At 34.2% G+C, this 21,872-nt stretch overlaps 1 protein-coding gene across 1 annotated transcript in view; it reads left to right on the top strand.

The window, feature by feature from the left end:
* The window catches only part of LOC145248212 (uncharacterized), a 55,741-nt gene that overhangs the window by 19,337 nt on the left and 14,532 nt on the right, over nucleotides 1-21,872 (top strand). Inside the window, exons 3-5 of the mRNA XM_080110077.1 lie at nucleotides 2,251-2,476; nucleotides 12,863-13,834; nucleotides 16,956-17,151. Of these exons, the coding sequence (XP_079966203.1) occupies nucleotides 2,251-2,476; nucleotides 12,863-13,834; nucleotides 16,956-17,151 (1,394 nt within the window). The remainder of the gene's footprint in view (nucleotides 1-2,250; nucleotides 2,477-12,862; nucleotides 13,835-16,955; nucleotides 17,152-21,872) is intronic.

Raw genomic sequence — 21,872 nt, 5'->3', positions numbered from 1 at the left:
ACATACATAAATACATACATACACACATACATACATACATAAATAATTATTACTATAATTATTTTTTTAATACCTACAGACACTAATGTTTCATCCTTTCGGGAATCATCAGTGCAGGGAGTTATGATTACAGCCAGTTGTGTGATTCGAACCCAGCCACAAAGCCTTTTCTAATTCTATTAGTAAGGAACAAACGGCACGGCCAACGTTAACTGCAAGAAATACAGTTGAAATTAACATTCATATAAATGTCAAGATGGCGAGAGTGATCTTATGATATCAACATCATGATCTGCGCACGTGAGCTTAAGTGACCAACTAAAATTACAATTTAGAGTGCTCAATAATAATAACCGAGTACATATATATATGTATGTATATATATATATATATGTATGTATATATATATATGTATGTACGTATATATATATGTATGTATATATATGTATATATATATGTATATATATATATATGTATATATATATATATATGTATGTATATATATATATATATGTATATATATATATGTATGTATGTATGTGTATACATGAACCCTTTTTCAGGGTCAACGGCCAACTAGCACCGTGTGTGTTTGTGTGTATGTATGTGTGTGTTGGAGTGGAGAGGGCTCCCGTAAGCTGTGGTGAAGGCAGCCTTTCTAGGAGAATCAAATCTCTGATTTGAAAAACCATAAAGCGTGAAAAAAATTACCCGCATTAAGCTGGTCTGCAGTTTTACTTGTTGCTGGCTAGCTTGCTCTTGCTTGTTGCTGGATCTCAACATTTTGAACCGAGAGAGAGACTTAGCTGTCATACAAAGCTAAGACTCTGTAACATTTGTCTTTTAAAATGGTCCTGTGGCGATGAAAGTCATTTTTAGGCTCATGGACTTTTAAGTGTCTGAGGGAGTGGCATTCGTCTGACAAGACGTTGCACTCATCATCATCGTATATATATATATATATATATATATATGAACAAAAAGTTTGACCTCTCATGAGTTTAAAAGCGATAAAAAAATAAAATTATATAGGACTTCATGGTGTAATGGATACCGCACCACACTGTAATACATATGGTCTGAGGTTCGATTCCTAGAAACAGTCAAACTACGCTATAGATAAGTAGGATCTCGAAACATGCACGTCCGTAGATTACTATTTTATAAGTAAAATAAAAAAAAAATAAAAAAATATATATATATATATAATTTTTTATTTTTTATATATATATATATATATATATATATATATATATATATATGAACAAAAAGTTTGACCTCTCAAAGTAGAATGGAACCAAATTAAAACTAAAGTCTTTCCATAAACAAATGCTCAATATCCTTTCAGATAGAGCCATATCAATAAAAGATTCTTAAAACATTACTACAGTTTCATAGCATTTGGTTTGTTCAAGAACAGAACAAAAACATTCTTTTCACATAAAAATTTCGCCACATTTAAAAATATTGTAATGGTGATGTGTCGTTTGAAGAAAAATAAATCAAATCACTCATTCCATGTCATAAACTCATTACATATTTTGAATTCTAACAGCTGTATTTTATTTGAAAAAAAGAAAACAAGAACATCGTTTTCACATGACGGAATATTTTTTAATATTGCACTTGTATTTTGTCTGTTCAAATCAATCATCTTGAAGAAGTCTTGAAATAAAGCCGAAATGATGATGAATATATAAATAATTTTTATTTTTCATTTTTCCATATGTGTGTGTGAGAGTGTGTCTTTGTCTCTGTGTATGTGAGTGTGTGAGATTTTGTGAGTGTGTGTGTGAGGGTATATGTATGTGAGTGTGTGCAAGTGTATGTGTGAGTGTATGCAAATGTGAGTGTGCGTGTGTGTGTGTCTGGGTATGTGAGTGTGTGCGTGTGTGTGTGAGGGTATGTGTGTGTGCGTGAGAGTGTGTGCAAGTGTGAGTATGTGTGTGTCTGGGTATGTGAGTGTGTACAAGTGTGTGTGTGTCTTTGTCTGTGTATGTGAGTGCGTGCGTAAGTGTGAGCGAGTGTGTGTGTGTGTGTGAGAGTATGTGTGCATGTGTGTGAGTTTATCTTTGTCTGTGTATGTGTGTGAGAGTTTCTGAATATGAGTGTGTGTGTGTGTGTGTGTGTGTGTGTGTGTGTGTGTGTGTGTGTGTGTGTGTGTGTGTGTGTGTGTGTGTGTGTGAAATGTTGATAAAAACCGTCAAAACATTTTTGAAGAACTTTTTAATCTTTGTGTGAATTTTGCAGATTCTCTTGAATCAGTTTCTGGTCGCGTTCGGCCCTTGTAAACATGGCGACTTCATGGACACAACTTACCAAGAAACTGACGTGTTCGATATCATCGATTACAACGAAGCAGAACGACACTCGATCCTCACAGGAGATTATGTGTTGGCTCCCTGGGAACCTGAGGGAGAAAAGTTCCGACCAGGGAAGGTCCTGCATGGCCAAGAGACACGACAATCTGAGCCAAGTAAAACATTCTTTATTCTTTTTTTTCTTCAATCCTTTGGATTTAGATTATTTCAAATGAAATGCGTGTCCTTATGGTTTTGCGGCGTGGTCCCTGGCTTTGGTAGAAGCCATTTAGGAGGATAATAGCATCTTGGGGTTTGATCAAGAATTGCGCAAACATTTAATTTAAATTGTCATATCAAAGTTATATTTTAGCAAAGGATAAAAAAAAAAAGAAAAGTATAGACAAGGGTGGTTCCAAAAGTAAAGCCTCCTATTTTTCTAATGCAAAAGATCGAGAAGCTACGATTGGTACCACTAAAACGAGTGACCTTTTGTATGCCAGAATTTATTTTTCTACATAGTCACCAGCATTCTTAATGCACTTTTGCCAGGAATTCAATTCTAGATTTCTGCTTCTGACACATGACAGGGGTTGTTTTTTTTTAGTGTCTCACACCGTCAATATCTATAAGAGAGAAATGAAAATCACACGTCATAAAAATGCAATTTGTAATCCCCTCTGATCCATTCAGGCAGAATAAAAAAAATTGGAGGCATTAATTTTGGAATGCCTTTCGTATGCATCCATAGAAAAAATTATAATTTATGCATTTTAGCGTTAGTTAAAAAATCATTCATGACTTCTAATCATTAGAATACTCTTTTACTACTTTACTCGCATTTGGCATTTATAGGTGTTTAATTTCCTTAATTCTTACATACTAGCCAATGGAGCCAAAGATAACTTCTTTTTTTTTTTTTTACACAGGCATCACCACATTATCAAGGCCAAGAGGCCACTCAAGGATAAGGGTTAAAGAGTGTACAGTAGAAATTGGACAATATAGTAATCATTAGTAATAGAGATTCGGTAAATTTGTTAACTTATATGGAACGGCTCATCAAGAACTTGTTTACGTTAGACTTGAAGACAACCATATTGTAGTCAGCTGGAAAGCAGAAAAACGGAAGACAATTCCATAGGTGTGCAGTTCTAAGAAAGAAGCTTTGTTCATGGAATCTACGTTTAGGTTTAGGCACAGATAAAGAGTGGGGGGGGAATTATTGAGAGTGTTTTCAGCTAGATGAGGGTTTCTTGTGAAAGTTTGGCGAGGGGGACCATAGATTAGAGCTCAGCCGAGCACTTGCCATGAAAACTTTGTAACTGAATCCCATGACAAGCAATAATTATAACTTCCTGCACTGATGATTGTGAAAACATGAAACACTAGCGTTTGTAGGTATAATAATAATAATAATAATAATAATAATAATGATAATATATATATACATATATATATATATATATATATATATATATATATATATATATATATACATTAGCAGGCAGCTTAGTGTTGCTTGGTTGTAATATTTTAATTTATGTAGATTTGGTATGTATAATTAAAGAGCCAATTCTCTATTGATCATTATATTGTACCCAATAAGTAGTAATGAATTTAATATTAGAAAAAAAAATGTGATTTGGGTTCCTCCGTCAGAATCAAAATCAAAACATAAAGCTCTCTAGCGGCATTTATTACCAACAAATGCTAACGACATATGCAGATCAAACTTGATAAATTAATGCAGTTAAACATATAAATGTATATTTGTGCATGCATAGAGCATTTTGACCCTTTGACAGCTATTTTTCAGCTAAAACCAAACTGCTTTTGTTCCACATAGTCCGAATATGCCATATATCAAGTTTCAAGTCTGTAGACCAAAACTTGACAGAGTAGTTTGGTAGAGAACATTTTACAGACAAAAAAGGTCACTTACAGATATATGCATATATATATATTAGGGTTGGATGATTAATCTGAATCAAAATCCAGAATCAGAAAAATTGGAAGATTTGAGGGTATCAGAATCTGAAAAATTGATGCCTATTTTCCAATGCCAAAACGATTCTTTTAATTATTTTTTAAAAATTTTATTTTGTTTAGATCAAAATCTTCCATTCCTGGTAATAATGATAAAATAATAAATATTTATTGATTTTAAAATACTTAAAAGGTAAAATCGAGAGATCATCCTCCACAAGTGTATTTTCACGTTTAGGAAAATAGCTGCATATTTAACATGTGTTTTTATGAAAATCGGGAGAAATAACAATCTGATAGTTAAATACTTAACTAGATAGATAAATACTTAATAACTAGATAGTTAAATACTTAATACTTAATAACTAGATAGTTAAATACTTAACTAGATAGATAAAGAATTGGAATCGGTCGGAATCAGGAATTTAGTTAGGAATCAATAATTGTATCGGAATCGGGCAAATTATTGGAATCGTCCAATCACTAATATATTTATATATATATATACTAGCAAAAGTACCCGTCGTTGGTATCTGAAGGTGTGTTTTATCCACTGAAAGAGATGCATCATCAGTCTTCATTAACCATTCATCTAGGGGAAGGAACATTGTTAAATAAATCCAGAGTTCCACTGTTTGCTCTGTCTTGTGGCAGCCATTACACCGTCTGAGATTAGCATTTATACCAAAAAGTGTGGTCAGTTCTGCACAAAGCCGTTACCACTATAAATAAATCATCTGTGTGGATTTCCGAACAACTGAGTTGTTGTGGTAGACTTAATATGTCAAAATCGTCAGAGGCTTCATCATGTGTGTGTGTGTATATATATATATATATATATATATATATATATATATATATATATATATATATATATATATATATGTGTGTGTGTGTGTATATACTGTGATACAGCGAAACAGTACTGTATGTGGATGACTATATATATATATATATATATATATATGAAATTAAAATGGTAGACTTATGAAGGCTTTCTCAAGAGGGATATTATAAGATGGGCGAAATGTTGAGCCTCTAGGGCTCTCTGCCTCCATTTTAATTTCATATCGTTGGATTTTATTCATTTTTAATAATAATAATAATAATAATAATAATAATAATATATATATATATATATATATATGTATACAATCAACAAGAAATGTACATACGTTTAAAAGTGATAAAAAATAAAATTATATAGGATTATATGGTGTAATGGATACCGCACCACACTGTAATACATATGGTCTGAGGTTCGATTCCTATAAACTACGCTAAAGATAGGTAGGATCTCGAAATATGCATATCCGTAGATTACTGTTAAGTTACATTATTGTTTCAGCTACTCGGCCGTTTTTTTGGCCGTCTGTAGCTTCCTCAGACTTTTACAGAAATGTTTCTGTAAAAGTGAGGAAGCTACAGACGGCCAAAAAACGGCCGAGTAGCTGAAACAATAATGTAACTTAACAGAAAGATACGGTAATAAAAAATCAAACATATATATATATATATATATATATATATATATATATATATATGACACATTTATATATACATATATATATACATATATATATATATATATATATATATATATATATATATATATATATATATATGTACTAGCAGGCTGCCTGCGATTGCCCTGATGTAAATTATGTTTAAATATATTTTAATTCATGCAGATTTCGTATTTATTATTATAGAGCCAATTCTCAACCAATTATTATATTGTACTCAATATATAGTAGTGAATTGAAAAGTAAAAAAAATCAAAAATGACTTGAGTGCTATCAGCAAAAATCAAAGCCAAAACGTGTAAGTTTCCAGCCTTATCCATGGGCGTATGACATAAATCCATATATATCTGTAGGTATGTATATGGATGCGGAGGAGTACGCCGGCGCTCCCGTGTGCAACCACATCTAACCAAAAAAAAAACCCACAAATGAAAATGAAAATATTATGTATACGACCTTGAGAATGAGTTCATGCTCATATCTATGTATAATCATGTCTATGTATAATCATGTCTATGTATAATCATGTTTATGTATAATCATATCTATGTATAATCATGTCTATGTATAATCATGTCTATGTATAATCATGTCTATGTATAATCATGTCTATGTATAATCATGTCTATGTATAATCATATCTATGTATAATCATATCTATGTATAATCATGTCTATGTATAATCATGTCTATGTATAATCATGTCTATGTATAATCATGTCTACAGCGAACGAAAGTATTGCGCCTATGTACCCACAAATGAACTTAGATTTAAATCTATTTAGACGAATATGTCTATACCAATAACTGTCTGTATAACTGGGTGCGCATGTGTGTGTGTTTGTGTGTACACACACGTGTGCGTCCACGTGTGCGTCCGTGTGTACATGGGGTACCGATGTATATGTACACGTACCTATGTATACGTGCGTGGATGTGAGAGTATATGTGCCCGCTGCCTGCTGTCCACATACGTGTGTGAGAGTGTGCAGCTGTGTATATATGTCGATGTATGTGTCCACGAGTATTGGTATCTGTATGTGAACATGCGCTTGCATGTATGCGTGGGGATGCAGGTATGCCTGAATCAATATGCGTGCATGGGCCCATGTATACGCCCCCTTGGGGGTAGAGGCGTCGATGTGTGTATGTATCTGTGTATGAGAGCATCCATGCTTGCGCACACATACCCAATTTTAGCAACTTAAGAAAAATTTAACATAAGCGGGAACGATGCGGGTATCTATGCATGCAAGTGCACATATGTGCATATATTTGCACGCCAGGGCAGAGATGTATGTGTACATGTGAACGTTTCTTTAAGTATATATGTGTGTACGTGCGCATGTGTGTGCTTGCGCGCGTGGCCGCTAGCTAACACTCTCCAAACAATTAACAACAAATAAAAACTAAATAAATAAACCGAATCATAGCCCCACCCCCGCCTCCGAACCTAAGCGAACACCCAACAGGTCAAGACATACTTATCAAGAAATCATTTCACCAACGAGACGCCAAAAACTTTAACATTAAGACTCGAATTTTAAAGTAACCCCCTCCTCCTACCCCCACATATTCCCCTCCCCCCTCAATGTATCTCTATGCCCTCAGCCACACCAGAAATTAACTTCCCAGACCCTCCCCCACAAGTTCCTTAAACTCCAAAACTAAAACATTACCGACATACCAAGCACCCACTCCCACCTTTCCCCTTTGTTCCCTTCCTCTTCCCCCACCCCGCTCTTCTCGCACCCCTCCCCTGTTCACTCTTACACTCTTTCATCCCAAAATAACAAACATTTCTGTAAAAGTCTGAGGAAGCTACAGACGGCCAAAAAAACGGCCGGGTAGCTGAAACAATGATGTAACTTAACAGAAAGATAAGGTAATAAAAAATAAAACGTATATATATATATATATATATATATATATATATATATATACACAAAAAAAAATGAAAAAAAATAGCGTTATTTAATTTATTACTTTTAATTAGCACATGCGCACAAAAAAAAAACATCAGATCAAGGTCAATGTTATTTTTATTTTTTAATTTTGACCCCTTGGAAGTTATTTTGCTAGCTAAAAACCAAATTAAAAGTGTGCTACAGGCTCAAAATCTCATTTCTATGTAGATTTATTATTCATTATTATTCCTACATAGAGATAAAAAATTTTGCAATCTAATTTACATATTCGTTTGTGGCTTGTACAGAGGCACATGTGTAAATTACATGGTGACCGAGAAAATACAGAATCTTTTTTTTTTTTTGCAATGCTAAGAGGACATAAAGAAAAAAAATAAATATTGGTTGAATAAACATACGATAAAAGTTGGTGACTAGATGGGTGTGATAATATACGATTAATTAAAACAATTAAAATAGAATTTATTTAAGAACATAACTGAATTCAGACTAAGGAATATTTTAACACAGATTTTGTGTATTTTATTTAAAGTTTGTGTGCGTGTATATATATATATATATATATATATATATATATATATATATATATATATATATATATATGTTTAAAGAAAAAATAGAAAAAACCGAATGAAATTATTAAAAAATCAACGTTTCGTCCTTGTCTCAGAGGACATCTTCAGGATAATTGAAATAAAAATGTGATAAAAGAAAATGTTTCAGGAAAATGAGTAGTTTCGCAGAAGAGAAAAAAAAAAAATGTACATATTTATTTTAAATGCATTTTAAAATTGTATATATAGACATCAAACAACCTTCCCATACGCACACATATTCGTCCTTTCCCGACATGGGTTGGATTTTAAAAAACTGTCTTTTTTCGCACGATCTATGACTTTTTCTTTTATCACATTTTTATTTCAATTATCCTGAAGATGTCCTCTGAGACAAGGACGAAACGTTGATTTTTTAATAATTTCATTCGGTTTTTTCTATTTTTTCTTTAAACATAACGTCAACCACCGCTGGTACATTTTTTCATTCCTTATACATATATATATATATATATATATATATATATATAATGCGTTAAGAAATTCCAACAAAAGAAAAATGTATATTTAAATAAGGGGGTAGTCACCAACAATGTGTATTTTTAACATTATTTTATCATTCCGTGTCTTGGTTTTTCATTGAGAATTATGTTTAGATCATTGTAATAATGTTTTTAAATCATTGAAATCGTTTTTAACGCGTTTCAGACATTCTACGAAGCGTTCTCTTCAGAAATTATTTTCAAATGTGTTGGAGATGTAAAAATAGCATTTTCGTAGTTCATTTGAAGTGTTTCCAAGGGATGGAAACGTGTAAGTGTCTACTATTCATTGGAATATCCACAGAACGTCTGAAACGCATTAAAAACGATTTCAATGATTTAAAAACATTATTACAATGATCTAAACATAATTCTCAATGAAAAACCAATACACGGAATAATAAAATAATGTAAAAAATACACATTGTTGGTGACTACCCCATTATTTAAATATATATATATATATATATATATATATATATATATATATATATATATATATATATATATAATTTATTTATACAAACATTAATGGCTACATATGTGCATACATGTTTCTGTAGTCACCTGTTTTAGGGAGACTACGTCTTCAGGCCAAGAATTTCCCTCGAAATCTCACTCAAGATATAAAATCGCCTTTTTCTCCACCCTATTCCCTCTGCTTCACTTTTTGTTATCAAGTAAGATCTTTGACTTACTTGTAGTTTCATCAAATACTTTTGCAAGCAAAATCCGATCCCGCATTTTGTCTAAATCCTACCCTCTGATGAGAAGGAAAGTATTTCTTCGAAACTCCGTGGATTAAGGACTATCCACTTATTTAGTGTTTCCTTTTCAAATTAAATATGTTTTTAACTCTTTTTCAAAGTGTTTTTAACATGTTTTATTAACTGTTTGCTCTTATTATAAGCTCTATCTCCTATTTGATTTTATCGAGCTTTTACATCTGGTTGAGATTACTTTATGAATATTAATTCTTTAATATTTATAATATACTTTAGTTTTACCATCTTGGATCATTTTGGTAAATTTAATTGCAATTTTTATTTGATTATATATATATATATATATATATATATATATATATATATATATATATACGCAAAAATATTTCCGTGTGCTAGAACGTTTTCATCTTAAATACTATGCAAGTATGCAGAATGTAGAAACTATGCATAAATAGTAATAGTGAAATGAAACGAATCATCTAATGAGAAACAATAAAACTAATTAATGCTCGTTTTTTAAAGGAATATGAAAACTAGTTAACCTTCCTGTCGTTGCTTAATCACGTTGACACACCAGTTCCTGTCAGATCACCGAAGTTAAGCAATATTGAGCCCGGTCATTACTAAAATGGGTGACCAATTTGGGAATTCCAGGCTCTGTATGGAGGAGGACGTCGACACCTCACTGCAAGAGTTGCAAAAACCCAACGTCGTCATCTTCCCTGACAGGGATATAAATTCGACTATGAATCGCTTGTGAATTTCATACTCCCATAAAACTTCCTTCTTTGGAGGAAGCCAGTTAAACCAGAATAGGATTAGTGCCGTAGTCGCTTGCGTATCCATGACTGAGTGTATTAAAAAGTTTGTATTAATACTTTTTAAATAAAAAATAGATTTTTAATATCAATGTCAGAGCGAGAAAAAATTCAACTTAATAGGTGTACTAGCTGGGAAACTCGACGTTGCCCGGCATTTAATAAGGATCAACGAATGTTTCACCCTCCCATATTTTATTGTCATCGAAATCAGTGAAGTCACCTATTTTTCAATCAAATCGATTGCTCACTATCTCTATTTGGGAACCCACTTGGGTGAAGCTTCAGATTCTTCCCCACACTGACTTAGTCCATAATACATTGCAGTATAGAGAACCTACTGTGGATTTTCTAAAATTAGTTTTGTATATAATGATTAGAATCAAAGTTAGGAATGCAAAAGTCAAGCATCATGCTTCAGTTGTGTTCTAAATAGAAACATTCATGTCAAACGCGTCCCTGTCATATCAAAGAACCTACTGTTGATTTTATATGCTGGCCATTTCTGTTTGTGTCATAATGAAACTTCTCAAATGCACTTGTGTAAACATGGTAACGTTGATCAAAATCGGACTGTTCCATTTTTAATGTTTTGTTTTTTTAAGATTATCGATTTTTAATAATTATCAGAGACATTCCGGTACTAAACCTATCTAAGAACACTTCCAGGCACATAAGGTACATTTGTATGAAATTTAAAAAAAATCGGTCCTGCCGTTTTGGAGTCTATAGGGTACAAACTCACAGATACACAGACACACAAAGTTCCTTTTATAAGTATATAATAGCAGAGATAGAGATATATATAGATTTTATGGGTGGCACTTTTTTAGGGTCACTTTGTAACAGATTGTAGACTAGCTTTGAATTTTACACATTAAATCAATCACCTATTATAATTAGAAACCATAAAAAATGAATAAATAATTAATGAACGCTCGTTTTTTTTTTCTTTTAAGGAATATGAAAATTAGTTAAACTTCATGTAGTCGCCTGCAACTCTATAACTGAGTATATTAAAAAGGTCGTTTTAATAATTTTTAAATAGAAAAAGTAGACTTTTAATATCAATGTCAGAGCAAGAAAAAAATTCAACTTTATAGGGTTTTTTATAGAAATGTATATAGATTTTATGGGTGGCACTTTTTAGGGTCACCTTGTTACAGACATTTTAGATCTGCTTTGAATTTTGCACATTAAGTAAAAAAATTTATCTATACTATTAATAAAATTCTTTTTTTTTTTTTACACAGTGATCACCACTTATCAAGGCCCGGAAGCCACTCAGGGATAAGGGTTATTGCAAGTACATTACGTTAGTGTGGAGATTTGATGAAGTGTTTACTTAAGGGGGGCGGTTCATTAGGAATTTGTTAACATTGGACTTGAAGACATCCAAGTTGTAGTCCGGTGGGAAGCAGGCAGACGGAACAGTTCCACAGGCGTGCAGTTCTAAGAAAGAAGCTCTGTTCATGGAATCCGCGTTTTGATTTAGGCACAGATATAGAGTGGGGGAAATTTTTCACCGTGGATTCGGCTAGACGGGTGTTTTTCGTGAAAGATTGGCGAGGGGGGACCAGAGATTGGAGTTCAGACGAGCACCTGCCATGGAAATGACGATAAAACAAGGATAGGCTCGCAACGTCTCTTCTGTGGGAGAGAGGTTGCAGGGTAGAGAAAAGGGTATCCCCCACTAAGCCACGAAGTCTATTTTGTACTCTGTCAAGGCAGGATAGGCTGTTTTTAGCAGCTCCTGCCCAGATATGGCAACAGTATTCCATCCTTGGACGTACTTGGCTTTTATATAGATAGAGAATTGCATCAGTAGTGAGATATCTTCTGGAGCGGTAGAAGGATCCCACCATCTTTCCAGTGACCTTGGCAACAGACTTGATGTACGTGTTCCATTCTAAATGTTTATTAATTTATGCGTGTGTGCCTATATACCAATAAAACTTTCGAACGGATGCACGAATTTAAAAATCCTTTTTTCCCTGAAAGGTGTGAGTACCTAGATTTTCCTTATCTATATATAGTTCGTAACGAACAAAGCTGAGTCACACAAAACGCCCGAAATAAAAAAAAGTTATCTGCCCATATCAGTCGTGCTAACATCTTTTGGCATACGGACAGGACTTGTGACGCAATGGATAACGCGTCTGATTACAGATCAGAAGATTCCAGGTTCGAATCCTGGCAAATTCGTAATAATTTTAACCATCATTTTATCCAATGTTTATTCATTATACTTACCCTTAGTTTTTGTTTTTTCTGTGCTTTTGTTTTGTGCATATGGGAATTTCCCATACTCCGAGTTCACAGAGTAAGCATTGATGGTAAGACGATGTTGAGTGTACTCGATGTTGAGTGTATTCGATTTTGTGTTTGACTCGGTGTTGTGTGTGCCGACGCGGCACAGCTGCTAGTATACAATATTTTGATAACTAATTCCTTTCTTTCTCTTTATTATCTTGTAGGATCTAAAGACGCAAAACTTACAATCTCATTCGACAATGGAGTTGTTGCTAATATCAAACCTGATGTCGTAGTATGGATTCCCAAAGAGTTCTATGAGCGGGTGAAACTGGAACTCCAAATGACTCCATTTGCTCGACGTTATGTTCAGGGTCAAGATGGGTATCCAAGAATATCAAAACCAGGCTACCCTTCCTCAGGACCTCGACCATCACCAAAATACTACCCTTGCGTTAACCCACTCTCCTTGCGACAACCTAGCTTTGCCCTAACAAACGGGAGGTTCCTGTCTTCTCCTTTTGGCTTTGTGCCGATTTCGACTGTTTATCCAGCTGCTGGAAATTTTCTCGTCGATGCCGATGGATCAAATAGGTTTGAGGGTGATATTGCTCACACATCCAAGGAGATTGAGTCGCAGGTTATTCCTGGAACGAATCTGAGCGTGAAAGAGCTGAACGAAAAGGTAGACTCACAGATAACCGAGCACAAAAAGGGCATGGACGCATTAGCGAAGAGAAGAACTCTCAACATGAAAGAAAAGCAAGATGGCAAAAGAAGCCTTCATCCGTCTCCTGACAGAGATCATAATATCAAAGAAGATGAGGACAAAAGTGATTACGAGAACATTCATAGGAAACAGGATGCTGATTTTGATGAATACAAAGATAACGATTGGTGCCCTTCAGGAAAAGACGTACTTGCAGCATCGGATCTTGAGAATTCTCCAGATTTGGGATTTTATGACGATTTTGGAATCGACGATCTCACTCCGAGACCAAGTACCAAAGACATTGGAATAAATACGGAATTTTCAGAATCCAAGAAAACTTCAAAGTACCAGCCTCCCTGGAAGTATTGGCACAGTGATCCGATTCCGCCTTTGTTAAAGTCACCCAGTAAAGTTGGCCCTTTCAGAGAGACAATGTTACAAGTGCCTCTAGAATTGCGTGACAAGTTCCAACCTCCGGAACCAGGTTAGTCAGATTTTTCAACTGATACACACACACACACACACACACGCACGCACGCAGGCACACACACACACACACACACACACACACATATATATATGCTGATTTTGTTTTGCTGTTATTGATCTTTTAGCTATAATGAAATTCGATATTTGTGCCCTCTTCCGAGGAGATCAAGGAATTAGTTTTACCTAAGAAATATCGCCCATATTTTTAGGAAGTTAACAAATAAATATATTATTTATTTTTATTTTACATTTTTAAAACAGTACTCTATGTATACGTGTTTCGCTGCTCTACAGCTCACCAGCATAGCTTGACTGTGTTAGGGCTCGAACGTCAAACCATAGGTTCTATAGTCAGGTGCGTATATGGTTACCCTACAGGCCCCTGCTGATATTGTTTACTATTTTTTATTACTTTTAAAATTATGTAAATGTTTTTATTGTTGAACTCCTGACGAGATGAGTAACTTTGTCGAAACGTTGATTAATCCACATAAGGTTTTTCTGATTTTTATATAATTTTATTTATGATAATTCTACATATGTATTGAATAGTGTTTTATTTTTAAATTTTAACTCAATATGTTTGAATTCATTTCATATATATATATATATATATATATATATATATATATATATATGTATGTATATATATATATATGTATATATATATGTATATATATATATATATATGTATGTATATATATATATATATATATGTATATATATATATATATATATATATATATATATATATATATATATATAGAACAATAGGAATGGAAAATGAAGTCACAAAACAATATATTGGTAAATATAGATTGGTTCATTTATTCAATAAGGGAATACAAACAATTAGTTGGGGGATAGAAGGGACTCTTTATGCCAAGGCATTTCGAAGCCTAATGCTTCTCATCAGAAGAGTAGAGAAGATTGTAGGTAACATAGTGGGGATGCGCCGTCTAGCATGGGATTCATTAGGAATGAAATAGATCAAATAACATTATAGATGGTGTTGGGGGAGTTTTATCGAATTCTAAATAAAGGAGGAGCGTATTATATAGAGTGTAATGTAGAAAGGTGTATAGGTTCTTTATCATAGTTTTAAATGTATGTAGTATTTGTTTTAGGGTTAGAGTGGGGATATAGCCTGGATGGGTGGTAATTCTATTTTAACGGTGTTTAAGGTGTCTATTATCTATGGACGGACATTTTTTGTATATATATATATATATATATATATATATATATATATATATATTTATTCGATTGGCAAAATTTTAGAATAATTATAAAGAAGTGAACCATCGCGTAAATTCAATCAACTAAAATAAGATGGAAAACGGGTGAGGAAAAGGAAAAAAAAAATGGGGCAAGTTATATGTAACACATGTACAATTCAATAAAATAAATAAGTCGATTAAAAACAAGATAAATACACCCGAATCCTTTTTATATGGTCCTCTTCTATTGAGGATTTAGTTAGCCAATCAGCTTTCTAGTATCCACCGCGCCCCTTCCTATCAGCCAATAGGCATGCATTTTATCGAACAAAGGACCTGTTTTAAAACTAGGTTAGTGGTTTAAGGCAGACATTTTCTTTTTTTTTTTTCTTTTGTTAGTTTATATATAAATATACATATGTGTACATGCATGCCCATTGGCTGATAGGAAGAGGCGCGGTGGATACTAGAAAGCTGATTGGCTAACTAAATCCTCAATAGAAGAGGACCATATAAAAACGATAAACAACCAGAGAATTCGCGCATAAGCCTGAGGAATCCTAGAGTGGATGGAACGCCGAATATTCAGTGTAGCTTAATCGCCATATATATTTTATAAATTACTATATATATATATATATATATATATATATATATATATATATATATATATATATATACTAGCAAGGTAGCCAGACGTTGCCCAGGATTAAATGGTGATCAACAAGTGTTTCACACTCCCATATTTTTATTGTCATCAAAATCGATAAATTGCTCATTTTTCAATTATATCGATCAATTCCCTGATTGGGGATTCATTGCAGTGTACTTGGAGGAAGCTGACATGCCTCTCACAATGACTTAATCCACAATACATAGTAGTCTATATTGCACTGTAAAGAACCTACAGGTCCTGGATATGACCTTAAACTATATCCGATGGTGACGCCCCAGCTTGCGGGCTCTGGGGAGTGTGGAGCCACCCTTTAATTTGCATTGCTCCCAGGTCCACTCTGACCCGGAGTGGTAGTACCTGTTAGGGTCCCAACTATGGGTTGAATAGAAACCGACTTGCAAAAAACAAATATATCTATTAAAAAAATTTTCTTCAAAATCACCAGATTCGGCATTAAAATAACCTGAAAAGGGTTGATATGCCGTAAAACAACCAACCAATCCAACCAAAAGAACCTACTGTTGATTTTATAACATTATTTTTTATGTATAGTCTTGAATTAAAGTTTAAAATACAAAAGTCAAGTATCATGCTTCAGTTGTCTTCTAAACTGAAAAATTCATTTCGAATGCGCCCCTGTCATATCAAAGAACCTATTTTATATGCCTGGCTTAACTGGTTTTGTGGTGATAATTGCTTGAATTTAAGTTTAAAATGGAAAAGTCAAGTATCATGGTGCAATTGTGCTTTAAAAAGAAACATTCATTTCAAACGCGCCCCTATCATATAAAAGAAACTAGTGTTGATTTTATAGGTTGGTTGCTTCTGCTTGTGTGGTAATAAAACTTCTCAAATGCACTTGTGATGTTAGGCTATGTAAGGTGTTAACTTTGGTCAAAATCAGCTGTTCCTTCTTTCATGGGATTATTTCGAATATTGATTATCGAAGACATTCCTATAAAAACCTATGTAGGAACACTGCCGGATACATGAAGTACTTTCGTGTTAAATTTCATAAAAATCGGCGCAAATGTTTATGAGTCCGTAGGGAATGAACTCTCACACACATATGCACACACACATACACGCATATATATATATATATATATATATATATATATATATATATATATTACAAGAATTAAATACGAAATAAATGACTTACTTTTACGTAATTGAATCAGTTAAAGTTAACAATTTTGTTGTTTTTTTTCTGACAGCTGAATGGTCATCTTGTATGTTTAATTATGTAGACAGATTCGCCCAGCACAGACATAAAGATTCTGTGAAGGAACTTTTGAAAACTCCTAAACCTCCTACAACAGCACTGCACACCAACAGACAATTGCTTCGTGATACACATACACCACAACATTTAACTGACGAAGAAAAAGCAATTGCACGCCAAAATTCAAGGTAAATTTATCTCTTAAGACACGGCTAATAATGATAATTCTCGAATTTTAAGAAGCTAAGTTTTTATTACGTTTCTGAATGATTTTGATAAGGATTGCTTATTTGTATGTTTCGGACTACTGTTTTCACCTTGAGTACCATTTTCACAATGTTTTGGGTAACCTCTGACCCTTTTCAGGTGTATGTTGTCGAACTCAGAAATCTTTCTGTCGAACTTGGGAGTCTTTCTGCACAGAACCCTTAATTAATCCACAGGGATACTTAGGTTAAAGGTTCCTAAAATTCATACTAGAATTGTCTACAACGATTCGTGAATAAAGTATTTAGTAAAATTTTGTTGTAAACTTACTCTCTTCTGAAGGTTGAAGATTCAATCGGGCGACACTCAAAATAACTTTGAATTGAATAGAAGAATTCGAGCCAGTCATGGGTGACGGGATGAGAGCATGTTACCACCGTGAATTAAATAAAAGGTACCATGCAGATTAAACATACACAGACCAATAGAAATATTATTCACTAGCAGGACCCGTAAACCGGCGTTGCCCAGTAGTAGGATGCACCCCACCCCAATGTAAAAACTTAAAATATGGCTGTTGTTGTTTTTGTCATTTGCCAAACCCAACCTCCTCATGTTAAAAAATTCATAAGCAACAAGTCAGGCTGACATATGGTCGCATATGGTATCGCACTCTGCCATCATATGCATCCGAGATCAATATCTATTTTAAAATTTGGTGTTTATGCATTTGTAATAATTGTTTTCAGGTTAAATTCAACTTCCATGCTATTTTTTTTTTATTCAATTGTAAGGTGGAAGAATATTTACAGAAGACCGTTTCCTGTTCAGTGCTTTTAATTATAAATTATAAAATGAAGCACATTTACTCATTGTAAAATTCATCTGGTATTATTTCCTTATTTGGTAAATATGAAGAATGATTACACCCTTGGTAAATCCTTTAAAACTACCAGATGTGACGTGACCCAGGTCTAGTCTAGGGGTTAGGAATTTCGCAAGAATTCTATACCCAAGTACACGTCGTAAGAAAAGTAAAAGTGTGGAATTTTGCCGGTCGTAAGAATATCACGACTGCATGGCATCTCCCAAGTTTCGAATCAGTGGAATCGTCATGTACTACCCAATAACATTCACGTTTAATAATAAAGATGGCAGGGAATGAAAAAGGTCGGACACCAAATGAATAACGTTAAAATATATAAATTTATTATTCAAACAAAAAAACAAATGAAGGAAATAAAAAGCATAAAACAGTCATAATGACAGTCCAGTCATAGACAACATCTGATCAGGATGGGGGGGGGTCATTGGTGGAGATATATTATTTTCCTCTCTTTCTTTTCTCTCCTTTTCTTTCTTTTCTTTTTTGATAAAATACAGAGTCACAGTTAAAACAAAATATTAGAATGTTCGAAATGAAAGTCGGGTCACAGACTTGGCAAAACATAAAAACACAGACCAAACAAAATATTAGGATAATCAAAATGAAAGTCGGGTCGCAGACAATATCAGGTGGGGATGGGGTTACGGTTTCTCTTTTCTTTTTATAATGCGTAAAGTTACAGTTGACACAAACATTAGAACAATCAAAGTTAAAGTTAGGTAACAATGTTCTTTCTTTCCTTATCCTTCTTTTCTTTTCCAATTCTTTCACCTTTATGCTTGGTGAGGGAAGAATTTATTTCACGGAAAGAACTCGACTGTCACTGAGTGGGCTGAGGGGGAGGTGAAATATGAGAGAATGGATATCGAACGATGCTTAGCTTTTTGGTGGGAATTTCTCTCCTGACGCGCGCATTTCGATGACGTGATAATGTCCTTAGTTTTTCCTTATCACTTCTTTTTCTTTCTTTGTCATCTTCGATATGCGGTTTGTCCTGACAAAGTTCTCGCGTTGAATTATATAGACCAAGGTAATTCCATGTTGGAGTAAATGTCCCTTTTTTGGTCTCATGGGCGTCCGCCAAGTTGAGTTGAGTTGATCATTTGCCGGTCACCATGCGTCGTCCGCGCGGGTGCATATTTCTGCTTTTTGGGGAGCAGAAAATATTGTCGTCGTTTCCCAACGGCTGTCAACTCGAAACTGAACTTCGCGCGCTTTCCTCGGCGCTTACGTCACGACCGCCTGATGTCGGCTGTCATGGTTACCTATGTTTGCGTGGGTGTTTGACTGCTGCTTATAGTTGATCAGTGAGGGAGGGAGGGGGTTGGGTCGTTCGACTGTTCAACTAAGGAAGGGGAGGTCTGCTGCTTGACTTGGAAGGGGGGAAGTGGAGGTCTGTCTGGCTTGACTTGGAAAAAGGGGGGAGGGGAGGTCTGTCTGGCTTGACTTGGAAGGGGGGAAGGGAGGTCTGTCTGGCTCATATCTATATATCCATTATGATATAAGGAGGGGGTATATATGTTTCTCCTAACACAGATATAAATAAATGTTAGTTTCTAAAATATGGGGGGATCACTTTTCTATAATAATTTAAAGCGAAATGAGTACCCACTTTATGGCCACATTTTTTTCGGGGGGGGGGGACATACAATGAACATAATCTAGCATAAAATGAGCATCGACTTTTTTGTTTGTGATTTATGAACGTCAAATCGATTATTAATGCCTGGTAGCTACAACCAAGCAAAAATTTAAAAAATTGGGTGCTCAGTTTATGGTAAATTGCGTTCATTGTACGCTGACCCCCTCCCTCAAAATAAAAGGTGGCCATAAAGTGTGTGCTCAATATATGTCAAATTATTATATACACGTGATCTCCTACATTTTTGAAACTAACAGTATTTAAAATTTTGCCAGAATTTTAAACGTTATTTTCGTTTTCAGCACACCCGAAACCCTTTTTGAAAGAACCATTTCTTCATATATGTTAAAGTACTTATTGGTCTGAATTTTAAAGGCGATTCTTAAGGATTGGTCGAAGGTGGAAAGAGTCCTTGTATTTACCCTTTTTATATCTATTAAATAACGTGGTAAAGTATTTGCTGGCAGGAATTTTAAACGTTAATTTTGTTTTCAGGGGTGCTGAAAACATATGAGTCGTAATTTGTAAGGATTGGTCGAAGGTGGAAAGAATCCTCATATTTACCCTTTTTTGAATTTGTTAAATAACATGTTTAAGTGAAATTTGTTAAATAACATGTTTAAGTGAAATTTGTTAAATAGCATGTTTAAGTGAAATTAAAATGTAATGACATCCTGACATGTGTAATAATAGCGTGATGTAATTTTATCCATTTATAGTTTGTGTATATAAGCAAACATGGAAACATATAAATCGAATCAGAAACTGGAAAGTCAAATGAAACGAAATATTATCGGATGCATTCCTAGAACTACTATTGGGGTATCTTTATTAATAAAATAAAAGGTGATTTTTAATTAATTGTTAACCACATAATCGGAAACTGGAAGGCCAAATGAAACGAAATAATTCTTAACCACATTCTAACACGTGAACTAATAGCGTGATTTAATTTAAGCCATTTATAGTTCTCTCTCTCCACCTTCTCTCTCTGTCTCTGTCTCTGTCTGTCTGTCTGTCTGTATGTCCGTCCGTCTGTTTGTCTGTCTGTCTCTCTCTCTTGCTCTCTCTCTGTCTCTCTCTCTCTATGTATCTATCTTTCTATCTATTTGTCTTTCTCTCTCTCTCTCTCTCTCTGTATCTGCGTCTGTCCCTCCCCCTGTATCCCCCTATGTCTCTGTCTGTCTCTCTCTCTCTCTATGTCTGTATCACTCGCTGGTCAGTGTAATATTCAGTGCGTAAGAAAAGAAAATACTGTCTAAGTAAATAAATAAAGACAACGAAGACGGGATAGGGCGTAATTCTCTGCATCTCTCTATCTCTGACTCTCTCTCTCTCTCTTTCTCTCTCTCTCTCTCTGCTTGTCTCTCACTTTCTATCTTTCTCCCTTCCCCTGTAACCCCCTCTCTCTCTCTCTCTTTCTCTCTCTCTCTCTCTCTCTCTCTCTATTGCTCACTGGTTGGTGTAATCGGCGAGTTCATAATAAAAGAACATACGGTGTTAGTAAGTAAACATAGGCATAAATAAATAGAAACATGTAGAAATAACAAAGACGGGACTGAGTAAGATTAAATGCAGAGCTTCGTAATGTAACTAATTCGTATGTATAAACATGGCAGCGTGATTATACGTTTCGAACCGTTCGTTTAAAGGGTTGAAAAGCGAATAACAGAATTACAGAATGTATACTGATCAGCCAATCAGCGAGGGATATTTTTTTTGTTCCGATTACAAAGTTAAACGATTATGAATTCATTCAAATGGTCCTTTATTCCACTTTCCGAATTTACTACCAATGTATATATAATCACTGTATTCTATTTTTAGGAGGTGTAGATTGGCTTATAAATTCACAATACTGTAACACGGCTTATTTCTCTCTCTCCCACTCTCTGTATATCTCTATCTCTAACTGTCCCTCTCTTCGACGTCAATGAGTTATGTTTTGGAGTTTAATATCCTCACAAACAAACAATAAAAGTTAAGAGTTTTTAAAGAGAATAATTACGCAAATTGTATAAATAAAACGTAAGAATAGTGTGTACTTACAGAAACGGCGGCCTAGTTTATTGTTGAGAACTGTTCATTTATTGTTGGAATAGCCGAATAGGGGATTTGTAGAATGCATAATTCTAAGCAAATCAGATTTGCCGGGTTTATAGATGGGAGAAATC

The sequence above is a fragment of the Euprymna scolopes genome, chromosome 26, assembly GCF_053919585.1.
Source record: "Euprymna scolopes isolate OS-2025 chromosome 26, ASM5391958v1, whole genome shotgun sequence".
NCBI lineage: Eukaryota > Metazoa > Mollusca > Cephalopoda > Sepiida > Sepiolidae > Euprymna > Euprymna scolopes.
The sequence above is the reverse complement of the archived record's forward strand: the minus strand, read 5'-3'. Positions and strand labels throughout refer to the sequence as shown.